Raw genomic sequence first — 18,264 nt, 5'->3', positions numbered from 1 at the left:
GGAGATTATTGTTCACGCATTCGTTAATCATATATGGGAACTACGTTGGAATGGTATAACTGTAGTACCCTAAACAAACCTCAAAACCACTTTCTATTTGCATAAAAGCAGCCCTTCTTCGCATTTGTTTATAGAATGGAAAGTCGAGATATATTTGGTCGTGAAAGTGTTCGAAATATCACTACTCAATTTATTTATTTTTTATTTTTTTTATTTTTTTGATACTCAGGTGTCCGTCTTACAGCGACTAATCTTGGGACCTATGATCCAGCCCCTCTTCACGCAGACCAAATAAACCGCGGGTTGTACCTCAAACTAGCTAGGGTCCAAGAGCCCTACCAATTGAACTGTCAAAGTGCCGAGCGAGTCAAACTCATGTATGCGTCTTGCCTTCCAGGAGAACTCCTGCTTTCCAGGAAATATTCTACCTTCCAGAAGAGAGTCTGCCTTCCGAAAGCCCCATGAATCAAATCCGCGACCTCTAAACTGCCCGTCTTAAAGAACTCCGTCCTTTACTAGTTGGAATGTGCCCCGGGGGGCTCACTACTCAATTTATTGATCAGACTGTGGAAGGGATCATTTGGCATCGTCGCAGAAAAGATAGTCTTCTGTTGAGAATTCAACACAACTTCAAGCTTGAGTTCACCGAGCTTTGTGGGTTTATCCCTAGTTCTGTATTCTATGAGGATTCCACGGCACACTGCTCGGTATATCTAGGTTTTTACAGATCTTAGTTCAAGAAAATTAAAATCAACGCAAGATCTCAAAGAATGTAATAAAATTTGTCGAAAAACAAGCTTCAGAATGATTCTAACATTACAATGTCTATTATAACAGCAATTCAGAACAAAAAAGTAATTGCACACAAGGTGCTGAGGAAAATACTTAAGAGCTTTCAACGCGATGCTCCACGACCAGAAAAATCCTCCTCTTTTAGTTTCCTTTCAAAGATTTCAATCTTCTATAACCCTTGTCAGTACCAAATATCCTATTAAAAAGGACACGGAAGAAGTTAGAGCCGCGAATATATAATTTATATTATGTAGTAGTTTTTATTCTGTCATCAAGCTAATATAAGGTTGGAGAATCTCGGGAAGTTCAACGCAGAGCTGGATAGGTTGATCATAGCTCTTCACAAGCTAGTACCCATCAAGTATTAGCTTCACCAACGAGATTCATGGAAATGGAAGCAAGGTTTCTAAATTTAATACAACTTAATATATGAAAGAATGACGAATATAGACAGACGTTCCTAAGCTGAATATATCCAATGGTGAAGGTAATGTAATCGCACCAGTCCATGTAAACAAAAGTTGATGAATAGTTGCCACTCTTTGTGTACAGCAGTCGGTGATGATAGTCGTGGAAATCAGCCCTGGGAATCCACAAAAGAAATTTTAGGTACATAAGTAATTTTGAAACACCAAGTAATCTCTCAGGTTACTGATGACAGAAAAGATAATATGAATACAAACCCTCCATATAATGGCAAAAAGTTCGAGAGGCTAAATGGTAAATGGTAGCCACAATGTGCCTCGACTGTTTCAAGGACTCTAAGAACCATCCACAGCCAGAGTGTTATCAGATGGGGACCAGTAATGGCAGGACCAACAATTGTGGCAAATCCAAGGAACAAAATCTCAGCAGGATGAGCATATTCAGAAGTTAGTCCAAATGGTGTTGCATATCTGTCAGGATGTTAAGCATATACATAAAAAGCATAGAAAGACAAAGATTATGAGTACTTAGTAGTAAAATAGCGAAAAAAGTAGTAGCAAAAGAATAAATCGAGAATTACTTACTCGTGATGGACACTGTGGACATGCTTGTAAAGCCATTTTGTATGTAAAATCCTGTGTCCCCAATAGAAAATGAAATCCTCCAAGATGAAGTAGAACAAAATCTGGATTGAGACTACTTTCCTACAGGGCAAATATTCCACAACCAAATCACAAAATAACACATCGGAAAATATTTCCGTTACATTGAATAGAGACATCTCCATAAACAGAAAACATAGAGAAAGGGCAAAATGATTTTTTCTTGGATTAATGTCTTCTCAATTATTTTGGGAATGGGGATTATTGCATTAGGTACTTTGGATGGGATAAAAGAAAATTCAGGTTATGAATGAATATCACTCCCCACATTGACCCTTCAACATCCACAACTGTATAAAAGGGCTTGATCTCATTAATGAGCATTTTGACATAATTAAACTTGCTGGCAATATGGTAAATCATACTCAATTTCACTTATCAGAAAAAGTGCAGTATTATTTACTCAAGATAACGAATATATGATAGAGAGATAGATATTTTGATTATCAACGAAAAGTAAAAATAGAGGGTACCTTTTAAAAATGAATAACAGGAGAGAAAAACATATTATGTTATGCAACATATTATATTCATAAATATATTCCACCATTTGATAAGCCAGATTATAGAGAATAAACTAGGGTTGATCCAATAACAAAGCTTCAGTATATAAAGAACCTGAATATACCAGGACGGCAAGGGAAGACTACTTCGCATCCCCATATATTTGAAGACAGGATAGGATAAAATCATAACTGGTAGATTGACACAGAAATGATAGAGCAGTAGTCGATTGACACATTTCCCCTGAGCTGCCGGGGTATTATTCTTAGTCTGTAGCAACAGAGAAAATGATATCAGAGTAATTATAGGGGAGGATAACTTGTATATTAAATTCACCTGATATGTTCTATAGGATAGAATAAAAATTACATATAACAATTTATACTTCTGAATTATTCTTTATTTTCCAATTTTGCAGGTTAATGGCATGCATCCTAGAACCAGTAGCCAAAGATAACAATATTGTTTAGACATTATATATGTCATTTTCATTGAGAATAAAAACCATAACAGTGGTAGAAAGATATCAATCTCCAATAAACAACCAACAATAAAGTCAATAGATTGATACCTGAATTTTGTACTTGCTCAGCCATCCTACCCTTTCAAAAATTATAAATGGGACTCCCGACAAGAAGAAGACACTTTCGTGAAGAAAGAAACTTCCAAGGCATGCCAATTGAAAATCATTGAAATGAGTGATTAGATACTGCAACAAAATTTTAAAGTGCATTACAGAGGGAAATAAAGAGTTATATTTCATAGAGATGATATCAAATAAATGTGGATGAATTGCTCGAAGAAATTTCTTAATGGAAGAAATAGCGTGGATCTTATGGATTCACCAAGCTCATTAAAAAAGAAATATTAACCATTTGCCCAGTCTCAAATGTGAAAGAGGCTATCACGAGGCTGAACATGTGAAAAGTGGTGTCTGGATCAATTATCGATGCATGAAAGTACAGGGAGAGATGGGTTTTGTGTGGCCAATGAAATAATTCAAATCAATCTTCTCAAATTAACAGAGGAAGAGTACTATAGTCTATGTCTATAAGAATAATGAAAGTGTTCAAAATTGTACCAAGTATAGAAATACTATGCCCACAAGCCATGCTAAGAAATTATTAAATTTCAAGAGAATATGATTGAATACGCGTGAATCTGTAACTCTAAGGTTTAAAATAACTAGTTTGAATGTTACTTCTGATTTTTAAGTAAAAAAAGTTACTTATGATGACATAAGGTAGGAGTTCATTTCAAAATAAGCAGCTAATTTCCAACATAACCAGCAAGAAAAAAATTATTTTAATACTTAATTGTTTACTAATCTTATTTATAAGTAAATTTTTTGAACTTAGTTAAACATGCACTCACCCAACTATTAACTAAGGGCTGTTGATAGATCTCAGATTGAGATTGCTTTACATCTCAGATTGAGATTACAATGCCCCATTTTTTTGTAATATTCGACCATAGCAGTGATTCTCTAAGACTACATATGTGATGCATGGCAACAGGAGATGCTTATTGGGTCCAATTATACAGCTGGCATAGCTTTAATGAAATTGATGTTTGTCTAATTGGAGTTTGGTAGTACCACCCTTCCTGTAATCAAACTGTTTAATCTCTTAATCACTCTACCAAACTTGCATTATATGAAAATGATAGTAAGTTTCAGCACCGCGGAGTAGGATGCCAATGGGGCAAGTCGGCCATTCTCGCCCTGTCGGGTATTTTTGTTACCTTACCCACCTCCATACCCTATTAAAGCGGGGCAGGGTGGTCCCCTACCTAATTTATTTTTTTCTATATATATTTAAGTAGTGAATATTATTACCTGTTTTCCAATTTGTTAAGAACACCTCGTGTTCTATTTATAAATCAATTTTTTAATGAAAAACTTAAATTTGAAATTAACTTTAAACGGGCAGGTAGGTTTCCCGTACCCGCTTCGGGGCAATGACCCTACCCCGATCCCGTTTACTCGATTAGGCAGGTAATCCTTGCCTCATTCAGGGCTAGGTATTGGGTGGAACAAATTTTTTTGCCATCTCTACCGTGGCCTAAACTTCTAACCCATCAGTTCCCTAACTACTTCTTGATCTAAATAATAAAAAATAATAAAAACTACATATCAACAGCAATGCAAACTGAATTAATTGACATCTATTCATCTAAAGAATCATAAATTAGGAATAATCTCCATAACTTTGATTAAATGACTTCAATAAGATTATAAATATTTTTCACAGCCTTACTTTCTTCTCAAAAAATATAAATAAATAAATAAAATCGATATTTAAATTTGAAACTCAGCTATTAAATTAGGAAAAATCTTTATAGCTTGTATTCAGTGACATGAATACAATCATATACATTTTTCACTACCTTACTTCCTTTCTTCTCCATTACATTGAAATTCAAATTTGAAAGCCAGAACCAAAAAAGAAAAAGAAAAAAGGAACATGCATAAAATCGAAAATGCAATGCCGTGAATTGAAAAATAGTACAAGTAGATCCAGATATCTAATCAAGAAGACAACAACAGCAATGCGGAATAAAAAATTACCGTCCAAGCAAATTCGATAATCGACGCCATGGAAAAAAATCCGCGAATGCTTGTGTTGTATTGATCTTCCTAGAATGGATAACAAAGAATCAATAGAGCGTAAATGTGGCTACAGAGAGTACAAACTAGAGAGAGAGAGTCTATGGAGAAAATTCGAGAAGGGAGAGAGAGAGAGAGAGAGAGAGAGAGAGAGGGCGCGCGTTGGAGAATGAATTTCTGAAAATACAGACAGACTGTCACGGAATCTCAGCCGTGGCCTGCCCTCTTATACTTATCTCTGCAAATAATGCTGTCCACTGCTAGCATAGACGATAGACGCAATAAAATATGAAATTATGAAATCCATTTAATTATACTTTTTATTTAATAACAATTAACGTCCTCAAGATGCATATTGTTTTACCCACCTGTCATGTGTATGTCACGTAGAACGATTATTTGATACATTAATATGGTAATTTTTTTATTCATTAACGTATCAAATACCCACCTGTTATATGTATGTCACGTAGGGCGAGCGACTACGAATAGCATTACTCTAAAATATTTTCTATCCGAAAAAGGTAAAAATTTATAAATGAAAAGGTCGAAGATCAAATGATATGATGCAATTTTTGACATATCTCGCTGGGGAGTCGATGCATAAGACAGGCAACACATTTTCTGAATAATTGAAGAAGTAAATTCTCCGAACTAAAAATAAAGCATCAAATTTGAAAAAGGATGCTGCTTCACTAACAAGTACAAATGATATATATTAGACAAGTTAGGATTGTCAAGCCTAATAGGTTTCTCAAGGCAAAGTTGGTAGTTTAGGACCTGTATAATTTATAGTTTAGTTTTCGGTTTTGAGTTCATTTTCAATTTTTGTTTTGAATGTCTTTTTTTAAAATTGTTAAAAATGCATTTGGTTTGTCATTTTAAAATTTATTTCTCAAAACAAAAACTTTAAAAACACGTTTGTTAATATATTATCAACTAATGGTTGGTGAATATAACAATTTTTTTCTCCCTGCAAAATAAAATAAAATAAAATAAAAATTGAGTTCAAAATATAGAAAATAAAAATAAAAATCAATGACGTGGACTAAGAATATTTTTTCCAGTATTCATTTAATTTTTTTTATGTAAATAATTATTACGAGCTTGAACTATTTTTATTTTTTTATAGTTTAAAATTTTCTAAAATTTTTTATAGTTTTATTTTTGGAGAATTTTTATTTTTCATGGAATAAAAATTTATGACGCGGATTGAGAATATTTTTACATGTTCTCATTTAAATATATTTAAAATTTTTTTATGTAAATAATCATTACGAGCTAGAACTATTTTTATTTTTTATAAAGTTTTAAAAAAATTATTTTTTTCAGAATTTTTATTTTATTATAGATTTTTTTTTAAAAGAACTTTAGATTTTTAGAACTTTAGATATTAAGTTTTAAATTTTTTATCTTTTTAAATTATTTAATTATTTTGTTAGAATTATTTTTTAAAAATGTTATTTAAACGTTTGTTTTAAATGTTTTTAGTGTTTTCAAAATTTTCACCGAAAACACTCAGACCAAAAAAAATGGGTTTGAGTTTTATGTTATAAATTTAACCTTGTTTTCAAAAATATGTTTTCAGAAAATCACACCAAACACATTTTCAATGTTTCACAAAATTGAAAAACTGAATACAACTTGAAAATAGCAAACCAAACGCATCATTAGCTTTCAAGATTTAGAATGAGAAAATAAAAAAGAAAGACTGATTCTTCTTGAGCAAGAAGGCTATGAAGTGAGCTTGAGGTTGCCATTGATTTTATTACTAGATAGACCAGCATTATCATTTCAATGCAGATTCTACATCATACTTGACTTCTCATTCAATGGTTCAAACTTCCAAAATTCTTTGTTATAAGATCCCTATCGAGGAGTTCCTATTGAAAGTCAATAAGCCGTCAACAGTGCCGTCTAGCGTCGAAGAAGTGCTCGTGGTCCTCCTGTCAATAGTTAAATCAATTATTTCTTCGGAATGTCTCTGCTTATAAAATCTATCAATCCGATGTCCTCCTCGAAGTGGTTTGTCAACCACACTTTCCCTCTCAAACACAATGCTTGTTGGCCAATGCCCCTCCTTGGACTGGGGCAAGACAGCATTGAATACTTCAACAAATTTAAAAATGTGAATGTGACTGGTTTTGATTGAGAACGGACTGATTTAGAGATGTATTCATAATCAATTTGAAATTTTAGAATTTTGAGAAAAGATAAATTCTCTCTCGATTATTATGGTTCAATTGATCCGTCCATACATGTTATGTATAGGTGGAATAATTGGACATTTTATCAACCTTATATCGTACTCAATTGGATAAGATTATAAAAGATAGAAATGGAACAAAATTTATCACTTATTCAAATGTCTTAAAAGAATTTTATAAAATTAAAACAAAAAGATTGTTTTTATTGTATTCCATCTTTTTGGTACCCATTGCTCGTCCATGGTAGGCTATTTTACTTAAGTTATTTTCAGTTAAGAGAAGTTACTAGTTAAAACGTCTCTAGATACTTTCTATTTATAAAGTACATCTCAGATCATATATAAAAGAGAGCATTTAAATATAAAATTGAGAATTTTCTCATTTTTTATTTAACATACATATATATCTATATATAGAGAGTGAGTTCGATTGTCTGAAAAGTCAATCTCACTCTCTATTTTAAACATAGCTAAATTGGAGAACAACTTATATTTATAAATCTCTTAAGAGATATTCTTAGATGAATAGCTATCTTTAGGTATACATTGATTCAAATCTTTTGTTCCACACGTAAATCAAACAAGTTTATCTTCTTGTTCAAAGCAACAAACAAGGGAAAAGAAAGGATAAAAGGTGGTAAAAATAACTTTTCCCAGATCAAAATACCCTTTATCAAACATAAATTGTCAAAACAAAAGTGTTAAAAATGGAATAATGATATGTGGATGGCGCTAAACTATAGTCCCTTTTGGTAGAGATTAAAATCAGAATTTTAGTAAATTTTGATAAAAAAAAAATGATTAAATATGTAATTAAAAAGTCGTGAATCCCATAAAACGTGTGATTAAAATTAATTGTTGACTTTAATTTAAATTAAAATCTGAGTTTTAATTTATACCATACAAGGGCAAAAACTCAATGAAATATAGAATTAAGTAATTCATTTAATTAAAGTAATATTATTTAACACCAATTTTATTAAAATATCTATTAAATGATTCTAATGTGAAATTAAGAGGAGTATTTCAATTAAAAATTTTAATGACTTTTTGAAATTTAAAAAGTTTAGGGGTATTCAATGTAAACTTTTTGAGACTCTCTAAAAATATTGATGTATTCAATTAAGAGTTTTAAAAAGTCTCTAAAAGTTAATGTGTATTCAATTAAAACTTTTTAGAAATCTCTATAAATGTTAGGGTATTCTAATTTTAATGATTTTTAGAAACTTTTATAAAAGTTTTTGGGTTACTAACTTTTAAACAAAAAGTACTCCTATAAAATCTCAAAATTTGTCTCTCATTAATCATAAGATTTTGAAAAACTCTCACAAAAATTGTATTTATTTTTCAATATTTCTCTTTTCTTTTTCTTTCTACGAATATTAGAATTATGATTAAAATTTATTTTTTCTATGGATTATATTTATCTCTCTCTCTCTCTCACATATTTTTTTTGTCTCTATTTTGTATGAAAAAAAAAAATTGAATTCTTATAACATTTTTTTCTCATTCATCTTTTTTTTTTTTGGTGAATTATTTATTTTTTATTAAATTATAAAATTTCATATTGCAATTTATAACTAAATTTAAATATATTGATTTTCTATTCATTATTTATTTATTTAAAATCTTAAAAAAATTCTTTTTAAAATAACTTTTTATTATATAGGGAGGAAAAAGGAAATTCTGGGAATCATCACCTCGTATATAAGAATTTCATATTATTATACTAGATCCACATGAATTCAACTTAAAAATGAAAGCCTTCAAAACTTTTTTGAATTCTACAAAAGTTTTGAAAATGAAAGTCTATAGAAATCTATAAACACTAATTCCATACAAATTTACAAAAAATTCTTGAAATCCATAGAAATCACCGTTTAAAAAATGTCTATCAAAATCTTCAACAGTCCCCATTAAATACACCCCCTAAATAAAATGTACAATTAAATTAATCATTTAATTCAACTTTTATTGAACATATCATTTAGTATCATCGTATAACACCAATGATACTAAACAACATTATTTATTTAATTATACATCTCATCTAATATCGCATTAGTGCAATGGTGAGTAGACAATGATGTAATGTACTTTTATTGTCATCTACATGAACAATATTGAGCAACACTTGAACAAATCACATTTATTGTCCTTATAATGAAATTATTGAACACCCACTCATTACCCACACATTTGTCGGACAAATGATTTAGCACATAAAAACAATACCAAACAAGCACTAAAGCAAACTAAAGTTTATTGTGTTCTACAATCGAGTCGCTTTAGTATCTGATAATCTTGATAGAGGCCATAACCTAGAAACTGTTACAAACAGGTATATAATGATGCAAGGATTAATGAAAAGCAAAACGCAACTTGAGGCTGTCAACAATCTACAATTGCATCTACATAAACCAGTGTATTTTCACAGTCGAATAATAAATTGCATGCTAAAAATTCGAAAAAGAAAAATAACATGGCACTTCAGGCCACCTGAGCTGAAAATAGTTGCCAGTTTAGGAGGCTACCTGAGGACATAATACTGATATACAAAATGTATGCTCCAACTTTAGAAACCATAATCTTCTCAGGCACACCAAATGACACAACACCTGCCAAAAGATATCAAAATCTGAAATGTAACACCACACAATGAAAAGCACTTTTAAGGGTTTTTTTCAATGGTTAGGGGACGGGGACCCGACCTTATTCAGATGTCCTTCAGATCAAATCTCTAACTAAGCTTAAGAGACTTTTACCCTCGAGAAAAGCTACTTTAAAGCTATGCCAAACATTATACCCCCAACCTGATGGGGGCTAAGATTGGGAAAGAATGAAAAAGCAAATCTCAATTCAGAACTTGAAGCAAGAAATGTAAAATTAATCAAAAGCATGCAAGAAATCGATCTTTATTCTAGGGGAAGGCTATGTAACCATTCAGATCAAAACATATTAGATCTTCCTAACTTCACTGAAAGTTACTAGAGATCCATCGAGGACCACACAAAATCTACATACATTCATCAACTTATTATTTCTCTTGTACAATATGATGCTTTGATAACATAATAATCATAATCAGATGGTATCGATCCAATAATGTACAAGTGGATATGTCAATAATACCCATAAGGTAAATTTTGGTGACAATTAATACAAGGAAAATTCAAACCCTACGTTTCCTATTGCAAAAAATAAGAAAGGCAACATTATGTTTGCCAAAACTCATACATATCAAGAGAAGAATAAATATGGAAGTATCACCGAAAGGAAAGCATTTTGAGTGATTCATTATGCAAGTGTCATAAATCTAAAGAAAATTTTCACATATATATAGAAGCACAACCAACTTGACTATGTTCAGCATCGTTAAAATTTGGAAGTACCATTAAATTTTAATGATGCTACATTAAACAATTTCAGGTCACTTGGAAATCGATGCCACTAGAGTATAATAGTATCATGTCTAAGCTGAAAAAAAGAATCAGAAATATTTTCTTCAGAAAAAATTTAGCACACCTTGTAACGCAAAAAGGGAAAAATAGAAGAATTAATGACCAGCGAGATCTGATGAGTGTTCAAGTTTATCAAGCGCAACCTACGGCCAAACAAGTTAAAGCTTTAAATTCAAACAGCCAAATATATGTAAAATGTATGACAAACATCAATTAAAAATGGGACCACAAAGGATTTTCATTCGGACTTTGGAAACCTAAATTACAAGCGATATCATCAAGGATATAGGCAGATATGCAAAATGTGTCACTATCAACCTTCTTTCTAAATAAAATCAAAGAAGACATCCTCCAAAACTTATTGATTCAAGCAGGAAAGAAAGATTATTTCACCACACCATTCTATGAAAGTTAAACTTACAATTCAATAGGGGCGAAATAATCTGAATCAACATGGATGTATGCCATAAAATGGTTCAGTGAATAAAAAGCCATTATTTTGAACTTCATGGTAGTTTTTTTTTTAAAATACTAGACGACTGATTAAGATTAGGAAGTGTGTGTTTTCTCAGAAAAAGCTCTGTAAATTGTGAATCCTCTTCATCAATTACTACTCAGTCCACCACCCTAAAAGTTGTCAAAGAACTCGGACAATTTCCAGAAGATAAATATAATCCAGCCACATACACAGTACAATAACCATCAAAATTAGGTATGTCGCGTTATAAACTAGAAACTGTTGGATGCTTCAAAGACAAGGTTACACAGACCTTGAACATTCTCGTATAACTAAAACCACCGTAATCAAATTTTACTTCACAAAAACCGCCTTCCATCGTTTGGTTTCAGGATCTGAAATGAACACATCAAACTTTCATCAACACTCATCATTGCACCAGCATTATCAAATTCACCACAATAGTTGGGAGCAGAAAATATTGTAACTAGCTGTCTGTCAGCAAAAAATTCATATCCATCTTCCACGACCTGCACAGAAAAATCCCATCAACAGCAGAAACCAAAACACTGAAACAAGGATCAAAGAAATCATGAGAAAATATCAATACCTGATGAGCACGACATACAAGGTCCATATCATGCTGCATTAAAAACTCAGCTACCTTATCAGGACCAAAAGTGTATGAGACCCCCCTATCGTTCATCCCCCAACCTTTAACTTCTCTACTAGGATCTGACCAAAGTAAATCACAAAGCAAACCAGAGTCGGGAACATCAGTTGGACGTGGCAAATTCCTGATCTGATCCAAGTCATGTAGATCAGGAGAAAGACCACCATGCATGCACAGTATTTTATCGTCTATAACAGCAGCTACTGGAAGGCAGTTAAAACAATCAGTAAAGACTTTCCAGAGCCTCACGTTGAAGCGGCGTTTACATTCATCATAGAATCCATATATCCTATTAATAGAAGCACATTCATGATTTCCTCTTAAAAGAAAGAAATTTTCTGGATATTTGATTTTGTAGGCAAGAAGAAGGCATATTGTTTCTAAACTATATTTGCCACGGTCCACATAGTCTCCTAAGAACAAATAATTGGCCTCGGGAGGGAATCCCCCATATTCGAAAAGTCTTAAAAGATCTCCATACTGCCCGTGAATGTCACCTGGAATTAAGACGAACCAAAATGCACAGTCAGACTTCTGTCAGAGAAAAAATAGAAAGAGGGCGAGAAAGTTCAGACTGCAAATCAAAAATGCATTTCCAGACCATATTGATTATCTCACAAGCAGAATTGTAAAATTCTTCCACCTAGAGAAACAAAACAATATTCAATGTGGAGCTCTGAAGCTAACGGAAAATACCAGTTTTTTAACTCTAGAAAATTAACGATGCTTATCCATGTTCACATAAACTTAAAACTAACAAAAAAATGATATTACAATCTGACTCATCAGACAACATATAGAACTTCATTAATTAAATAGCTTGCACATTTTGAGTAGGATGTTTATTCACGTGAAGGATAGTAAAGAGACTAGGGATGTGAATTGTGAAACAAATAAAATGAATAATACAAATCCAGCTTAGGTCTCAAAATGCAACACGTGACATTCAGCCAATCAGGAAACGAATGGAAGGAAAAGAACCTGCAACACCGTTGACGTTTCAGAAGCAAGAGTTTCTTTAATAAAATATATAACCAAAATTTTCGTTTTTACTCGTATACTTCATTAGGCACTTGGGGATTGCATTTTCTTTCGAATACAATTTTGAAATATTAACAAGGGGAAAGAAATATTGTTTTTCCATTACAAGGGGAACCTTTTTTTATTTTTTTTTAACTTTCACCGATTTTTTATTTTGATTTTTTTGAGAAGTCATTTTGTGAAAAGTTATTTTTGGAGAATGTGCGGTTTAAAGTAGGGAACATTATGGGTCCACATGCAAAATTATTTTATTGGAAGAATGTGTGGTTGAAAATGAGTTTGAAGAAAAAGTAATTTTGGAAAAATTAAAATAAAACAAGGGCTTAATCTTTTTCCTTTTTTTTCATAATATAGAATAACATCAAGGCCAGACACTGCCAGGGGTGTAGGCTCGTAGATCCTGTGGCCATACCGGGCCTCCTAAAAGTAGGCAGTTTTACACCTCTAGGTATTTATTTGTAATCTTTTCATGAAGCATACATCTTACCATTAGAGTTCATGTTTGACCATCAATGCACCCACCTTTATTCATTACCAACCATTGGGACCACAATCCCAAATCAAAATTTGAACATTTCTTATGATTTTAACTAGTGTTACATGGGTCAATTATTTCGTAATTCTTGAATGTAAAGTGTGCAAGATTAAGACCACTTGGATACCCTGAGATCAAAGTTCTTTCAAGGAAAATTACCATATGGAATAACAAGAGGAGTCAAAACTGTAAACTCAAAATGTAGGTCTCAAGAGAGTGCAAGCTCAAAAAGAAAAACAATAACTAAAAATCTAAAATGCTAAAGCACATTAAAAAATCTAATATTTACGCTTTTTACGACAGTTCAAGTCAAATCAAGAGGACTATAATATGCATTGTTATTATTTATAAAACTATAATAGTATTGATACTGTAAAAACCTTCGTGCATGATCATATAGTTGTTAATTGTAAGCACACCTATGCACATTTTGCATTCACCGCAAGTTGCATCCTGTGCACTTTTAGTGCTGAAGAGCATATCACTATCTTTTAGGGCTTTTGATTCCTTATCCATTTAAGAAGCACTTTTTGGTTTTTCCTGTAATATGCATGGCTGGAGATAGTTCATTTATATTATTACAACTCTTTGCATGGTTGATGCACACCTTGCTTTGAGTTTGCAGTTAGGCCCTGAGAAACCTTGGTGCCCCAATGTGCTTTGCACATCTCAATGATTTTTTGTAATTTTTTTTTTTAAAGAATTTGCCTTGGGGTCTTACACTTCTCTTTTCCAAACTATTTATCTGACAAAAAGTCCCCTCTCTCACACAACCCACAACCAAATATAATGGTAGTGGTTGATATTTAAGATTTTGAATATATTACCTCATTTTCTCAGCATTTAGAAACCATAGTATTTGTATTTTCACTTATATTTTCATATTAACTAACTTGGCTTGTGTCTGTTTCATATTTGTTAGAACATTTATATCTTTTATTCTAGCCACTAACTCCTAGAGACTTGAAGTTATTTTTAAGCTTTAATGCATATGCAAGCTAACATTCTTTATCCATGATGGCAAACATCTTAGTGTTTAGGCCACATGTTAAATGTAGAAAGGATGTACTTTTTGCTTCATGTAAGTCATTGTTCAATAGATTTGGTCCATTTAAGTGTTAATTATCACATGTCCTAAGATAAGTACTGAATCTTAGAGTGCATTTTTTATTCATGAATCATAATTTGCTAATGTATAATTTCCTATATATGACAGCCAAGCATTCATTTAATGTGATATCGGCAATAAATAATATTGATACATATGAGCTAGAACAAAAATATTACATCATACTTTTAACGAATTTCAAAAATAAACTATGATAAAATACAAATAAGATGATAAGGCCATGTTCATGGCCCTTTAATTTCAAAAATTGGAGTATGAAATAGTGATTGATGTTGAAATGTATGGTTAAAAAAGAACGAACAGTTTTTGATATATGTGTAATATTATTTTAATGGAGAATGTGTAGTTGAAAATGAGTACTATAGAAAAAATAATGTGGGAGAATGTGGGAGAATGGTTGACAAATAAGGGCTAAGTATAAAGTACAGTTGTCAACACTATAAATAGGGAAGTGTTACATGTACATAATTATCTACATAATGGTATCCATAATTACACGTGGCACTAGATCCAACCTTTAATTCAAATCTCATATTTGCACATCAACAACCGGATGATTGCCACATCACATTATAGACACCATTATGTGCAATAATTATGTGCAAGTAAAATTTTCCCTATAAATAACTTGAAAGGCATGGAGTGCAGAAAATATATTCAAAATCCAGAGCAAACCCACAGCACAAGAATACCATCAACGTCCTACCAAAGTAGACTTCATGCCATAAGTCGACTAGGGAAATATCCTCATATGGACTCCGTGGCCAAATTCTTTTTATGATCCAGATTTTAAAACGAATAATCAGCTGAAGAACGAATTCAAATCCTTTTTCCACAAAATCTATCTCCTATGCTGCTGTAATGCTGCTTCTCAAATCGACGGTCATTCTCTTCTCGACTTGAGGACCTCTAGTCTTCTACCCAAGTATCTAAATCTCAGAACATAACATTCAAGATTTATTGTAATTTACTTGGTACAATTGTTTAATGATGTAGTCATTCATATTGAGGCCAGCCTCAGTGTGACGAACAAAAGATGCATCAAGGCACCGATTGAGAGTCAGTATTTGGAGATGCATGCCTCAAGGCTTATGAGACGTGTGCTCCTTAATTCTCCATGGGTCCACACAGCTAAATTCAAATCATGTTTTGTTTTCTTTTTTCATGTATCCCATTTATTATGTGCCATCGCTTTCTTTGCACTTGTTTGTCCGGTCTACTATTGATGTTTGTCATGCAATGAGCATGAGGTTGAACAGTAATAGCTTCAGTGGGCCAATTCCTAACTTTAGCCATGCTCCCTCAACTTGCTTTCTTGTTAGATAATCCCCTCCCTCTCTCTCAAAATGAATGTTAATGTGCTTAATTTTCATCACCCAAATTTTAGACTATCGTAAAATCCACCTCTTGATCCTTCCCTCAATCCGATTAAAAACATGCGTGCATATTTCCATTCAGAAAATTCCAAATTTCTTCCATTGCAATACAAAAAGGTAAAACAAAACATATGAACGTAATTTCACATTTGAGTAATCATGGCATGTCATTGGGGCAAAATGCCATCGCCTTCTGAACTTTCTACTCACAAGTCAAAGGCATGTGTATAATCATATACATGGAAGACATGCAAAAACATCTACCTACGCATTCATTCACAAAATGAAGATATATATACAGAGAGAGAAAATACCGCAGATCTTTATTGGAGCTTCAAGCTCGAGCAGATTAGGCTGTGAAAGGAAGATTTCACGTGAGGCGGTGCAGAGAGCGCGGATCTCATTCTCCGACAGCTGCACCTGCCGCACGGTCCTCGTACTCCGGAACTCCAATAACCGGTTGATGATATCATCCAGAACGGCAGGCTCCATCCCCTGCCCAGGTGCCGCCATCTCTTAACCTCTCTTCTTTCAATTCTAAGCCTCCCCTAAAAATTCAAACCCCAACAACAACAAACCCTAAATTCTAATAATAATAATAAAATCAAGAAAAATAGATTTTTGACGTCCCAATTAGAAAACAAGAAAGATTAATGAATGAATCAACACAAGTCAGTTCAGATTAGTGATTAAGACAAAAAAGGGTTTTAAAAAAAAAAAAAAAAAACTTGATTCAAATTGGAGAAAAAAGGGTGGCTGCACCACCAATGAGGCGGAGCGGACTATATAACTTATGAATGGATCTCGATGATTTGACAATACAAAAAATGTATCTTGGGAATCGATAAATCCGCTACCCCTCGTGTGGTTCTCTCTATGCAATTTGGATTGACTGACTGGCTTCTACCCTTTTTGTGCCCTTGCCGCTCTGGATTTTCAAGTGGTGCAGCATACTTTAGTTGGCTCAATTTCAAATTATAGTGGTTCAACTTTCCAATCTCCAATGGGCTATATTACTCATTGTTTGACGATAGTTAAAATAAAATTCTCTCTCTATCTCTAAAAAAAAATTTATTTTCAATCACAAATTTCACAATAAAATATTCAATATTTCTGCTTGCACAGACATGTGTGGGGTCCACCCCCATGTGTGCACAGGCCCCTGTGCAAGCAGCATCGCCCTAAAATATTTTACATATAAATTCAAAAACTTTTTCTATTTTTCAATCATATATTCTCCAAAAATCACTATTCCAAAACTCATTTTAATACTTATGAAACTGGACTTAATTTCTCAACTAATTCGTTGAACACTTTTGAGATATGGAATTCAATATTTCATGTCACTATTTTAACTAATACGTGCATGCACGAGATCCATTTAAATAGTGGGATCCAATTTTATAGTACACATGTCAATTAAACAGTGATAGAACGTATTGAATATTCATATTTCGAGAGTATTAATTTTTTTCTCAATCATCGTATAAGTAATCAAATCAACTAGATTTTTAGAAAATATTTATATAATCAATTTATAATAATTAAACTTGACTCGTTATTCTATATTAAAAAGTGTTTTAGAGATATAATTTACTTCGAAATATTTTTAAAACATTCTTTTGAAGATAGATTTTATTATTAGTATGATTGTAGTAGTAGTAAAATTTTATTTAGTATGGCCTATTTTCTCAAAAAAATTGTTTTTCACATTTATTATTACTTAATGCAAGTAATTGGTTTCTTCGAATTCGTTTTTAAGTTTTGTTATGATATGGAATAAGAGATTCAAATTCCATAAAATATGAGAAAATGTTGAATAAATAAATAGGATATTAGGCTTACAAATTTTTCTCTCAAAACTCTCAAGTCACGTACTAAATAAAGAGAACAATACATCGTGTAGGGACAATTGCACAACTCTGTCCTCAAATCCATCTCAATTTTTCATTCTACAATTTAGACCTAGACACCATGGATTGGGACTTTTTGTAGACACTAGTGTACAGACAGCTTTTGTTCCCTAGCCTGTTGAGATACATCCCGCGATTAACCTCTCTCATGATACTCCAAGGACAGGACAGTGAGAAACCTTTAAGGTTGGGGTTCAACCTTTTTTTTAGACCTAGACACAATTGTTTTCTTCACCTTAGGGTCTACTGCATACACAAAATGCCTCTCCATTGTATGCAATGTCGTATAATTCCCTGTAAGCTCTTACAATCTCGTCCTCCAACTCGAATGGGCCTTTTGTCAAATGGGGTGGTGAGATGAAGTCTTCGAGGCCTTCCAGTGCAGATGGCCATGGTAATCGGTGGCAGTGGTGATGGCGGCAATGATAGCTGGTAGGTGACCGTAGGTGGATTTGGTTGGTTATGGTGGCGTGGGTGGGTG

The 18,264-nt window shown here is 32.7% G+C and overlaps 2 protein-coding genes across 5 annotated transcripts; both read right to left on the bottom strand.

Annotated features, from left to right (window-relative positions):
* Positions 1-744: 744 nt before the first annotated feature.
* LOC111369663 (methylsterol monooxygenase 2-2) lies at positions 745-5,227 on the bottom strand. Of its 2 annotated transcripts, none has more exons than XM_022991262.1 (7): positions 4,954-5,227; positions 2,956-3,093; positions 2,509-2,654; positions 1,803-1,922; positions 1,476-1,688; positions 1,295-1,375; positions 745-988 (listed from the first exon to the last, which is right to left on the bottom strand). In XM_022991262.1, the coding sequence occupies exons 1-7, from the start codon at positions 4,981-4,983 to the stop codon at positions 934-936; spliced, it is 783 nt and encodes a 260-aa protein (XP_022847030.1). In that variant the 5' UTR covers positions 4,984-5,227; the 3' UTR covers positions 745-933. The 2 variants fall into 2 exon arrangements, with proteins under 2 accessions (XP_022847030.1, XP_022847031.1); XM_022991263.1 differs by having other exon boundaries at positions 764-988; positions 2,956-3,046; positions 4,954-5,223.
* A 4,343-nt stretch (positions 5,228-9,570) lies between these two features.
* LOC111369661 (serine/threonine-protein phosphatase PP1 isozyme 2) lies at positions 9,571-16,849 on the bottom strand. Of its 3 annotated transcripts, XR_002698210.1 has the most exons (5): positions 16,185-16,849; positions 11,727-12,286; positions 11,430-11,646; positions 9,733-9,816; positions 9,574-9,697 (listed from the first exon to the last, which is right to left on the bottom strand). XR_002698210.1 is itself a non-coding variant. In XM_022991261.1 (4 exons), exons 1-3 carry the CDS (start codon positions 16,381-16,383, stop codon positions 11,476-11,478), a joined length of 930 nt encoding a protein of 309 aa, XP_022847029.1. In that variant the 5' UTR covers positions 16,384-16,849; the 3' UTR covers positions 9,571-9,816; positions 11,430-11,475. The 3 variants fall into 3 exon arrangements, 2 of the variants coding, with proteins under 2 accessions (XP_022847029.1, XP_022847028.1); XM_022991261.1 differs by having other exon boundaries at positions 9,571-9,816; XM_022991260.1 differs by lacking the exons at positions 9,574-9,697; positions 9,733-9,816 and having other exon boundaries at positions 11,140-11,646; positions 16,185-16,418; positions 16,728-16,848.
* Positions 16,850-18,264: the final 1,415 nt, after the last annotated feature.

The sequence above is a fragment of the Olea europaea genome, chromosome 20 (genome assembly GCF_002742605.1).
Source record: "Olea europaea var. sylvestris chromosome 20, O_europaea_v1, whole genome shotgun sequence".
Classification (NCBI taxonomy): domain Eukaryota; kingdom Viridiplantae; phylum Streptophyta; class Magnoliopsida; order Lamiales; family Oleaceae; genus Olea; species Olea europaea.
The sequence above is the reverse complement of the archived record's forward strand: the minus strand, read 5'-3'. Positions and strand labels throughout refer to the sequence as shown.

Excerpts from the sequence above, each read along its gene's own strand:
- LOC111369663 (XM_022991262.1), bottom strand. The coding sequence starts at position 4,983 with ATGGCGTCGATTATCGAATTTGCTTGGACG. Across the intron at positions 1,689-1,802 it reads GTCCACAGTGTCCATCACGA|ATATGCAACACCATTTGGAC; the intron begins GTAAGTAATTCT and ends ACATCCTGACAG. Across the intron at positions 1,376-1,475 it reads TTTTTGCCATTATATGGAGG|GGCTGATTTCCACGACTATC; the intron begins GTTTGTATTCAT and ends GTGGATTCCCAG.
- LOC111369661 (XM_022991261.1), bottom strand. The coding sequence starts at position 16,383 with ATGGCGGCACCTGGGCAGGGGATGGAGCCTGCCGTTCTGGATGATATC. Across the intron at positions 12,287-16,184 it reads AGCTCCAATAAAGATCTGCG|GTGACATTCACGGGCAGTAT; the intron begins GTATTTTCTCTC and ends TCTTAATTCCAG. Across the intron at positions 11,647-11,726 it reads TTGTATGTCGTGCTCATCAG|GTCGTGGAAGATGGATATGA; the intron begins GTATTGATATTT and ends TTTTCTGTGCAG.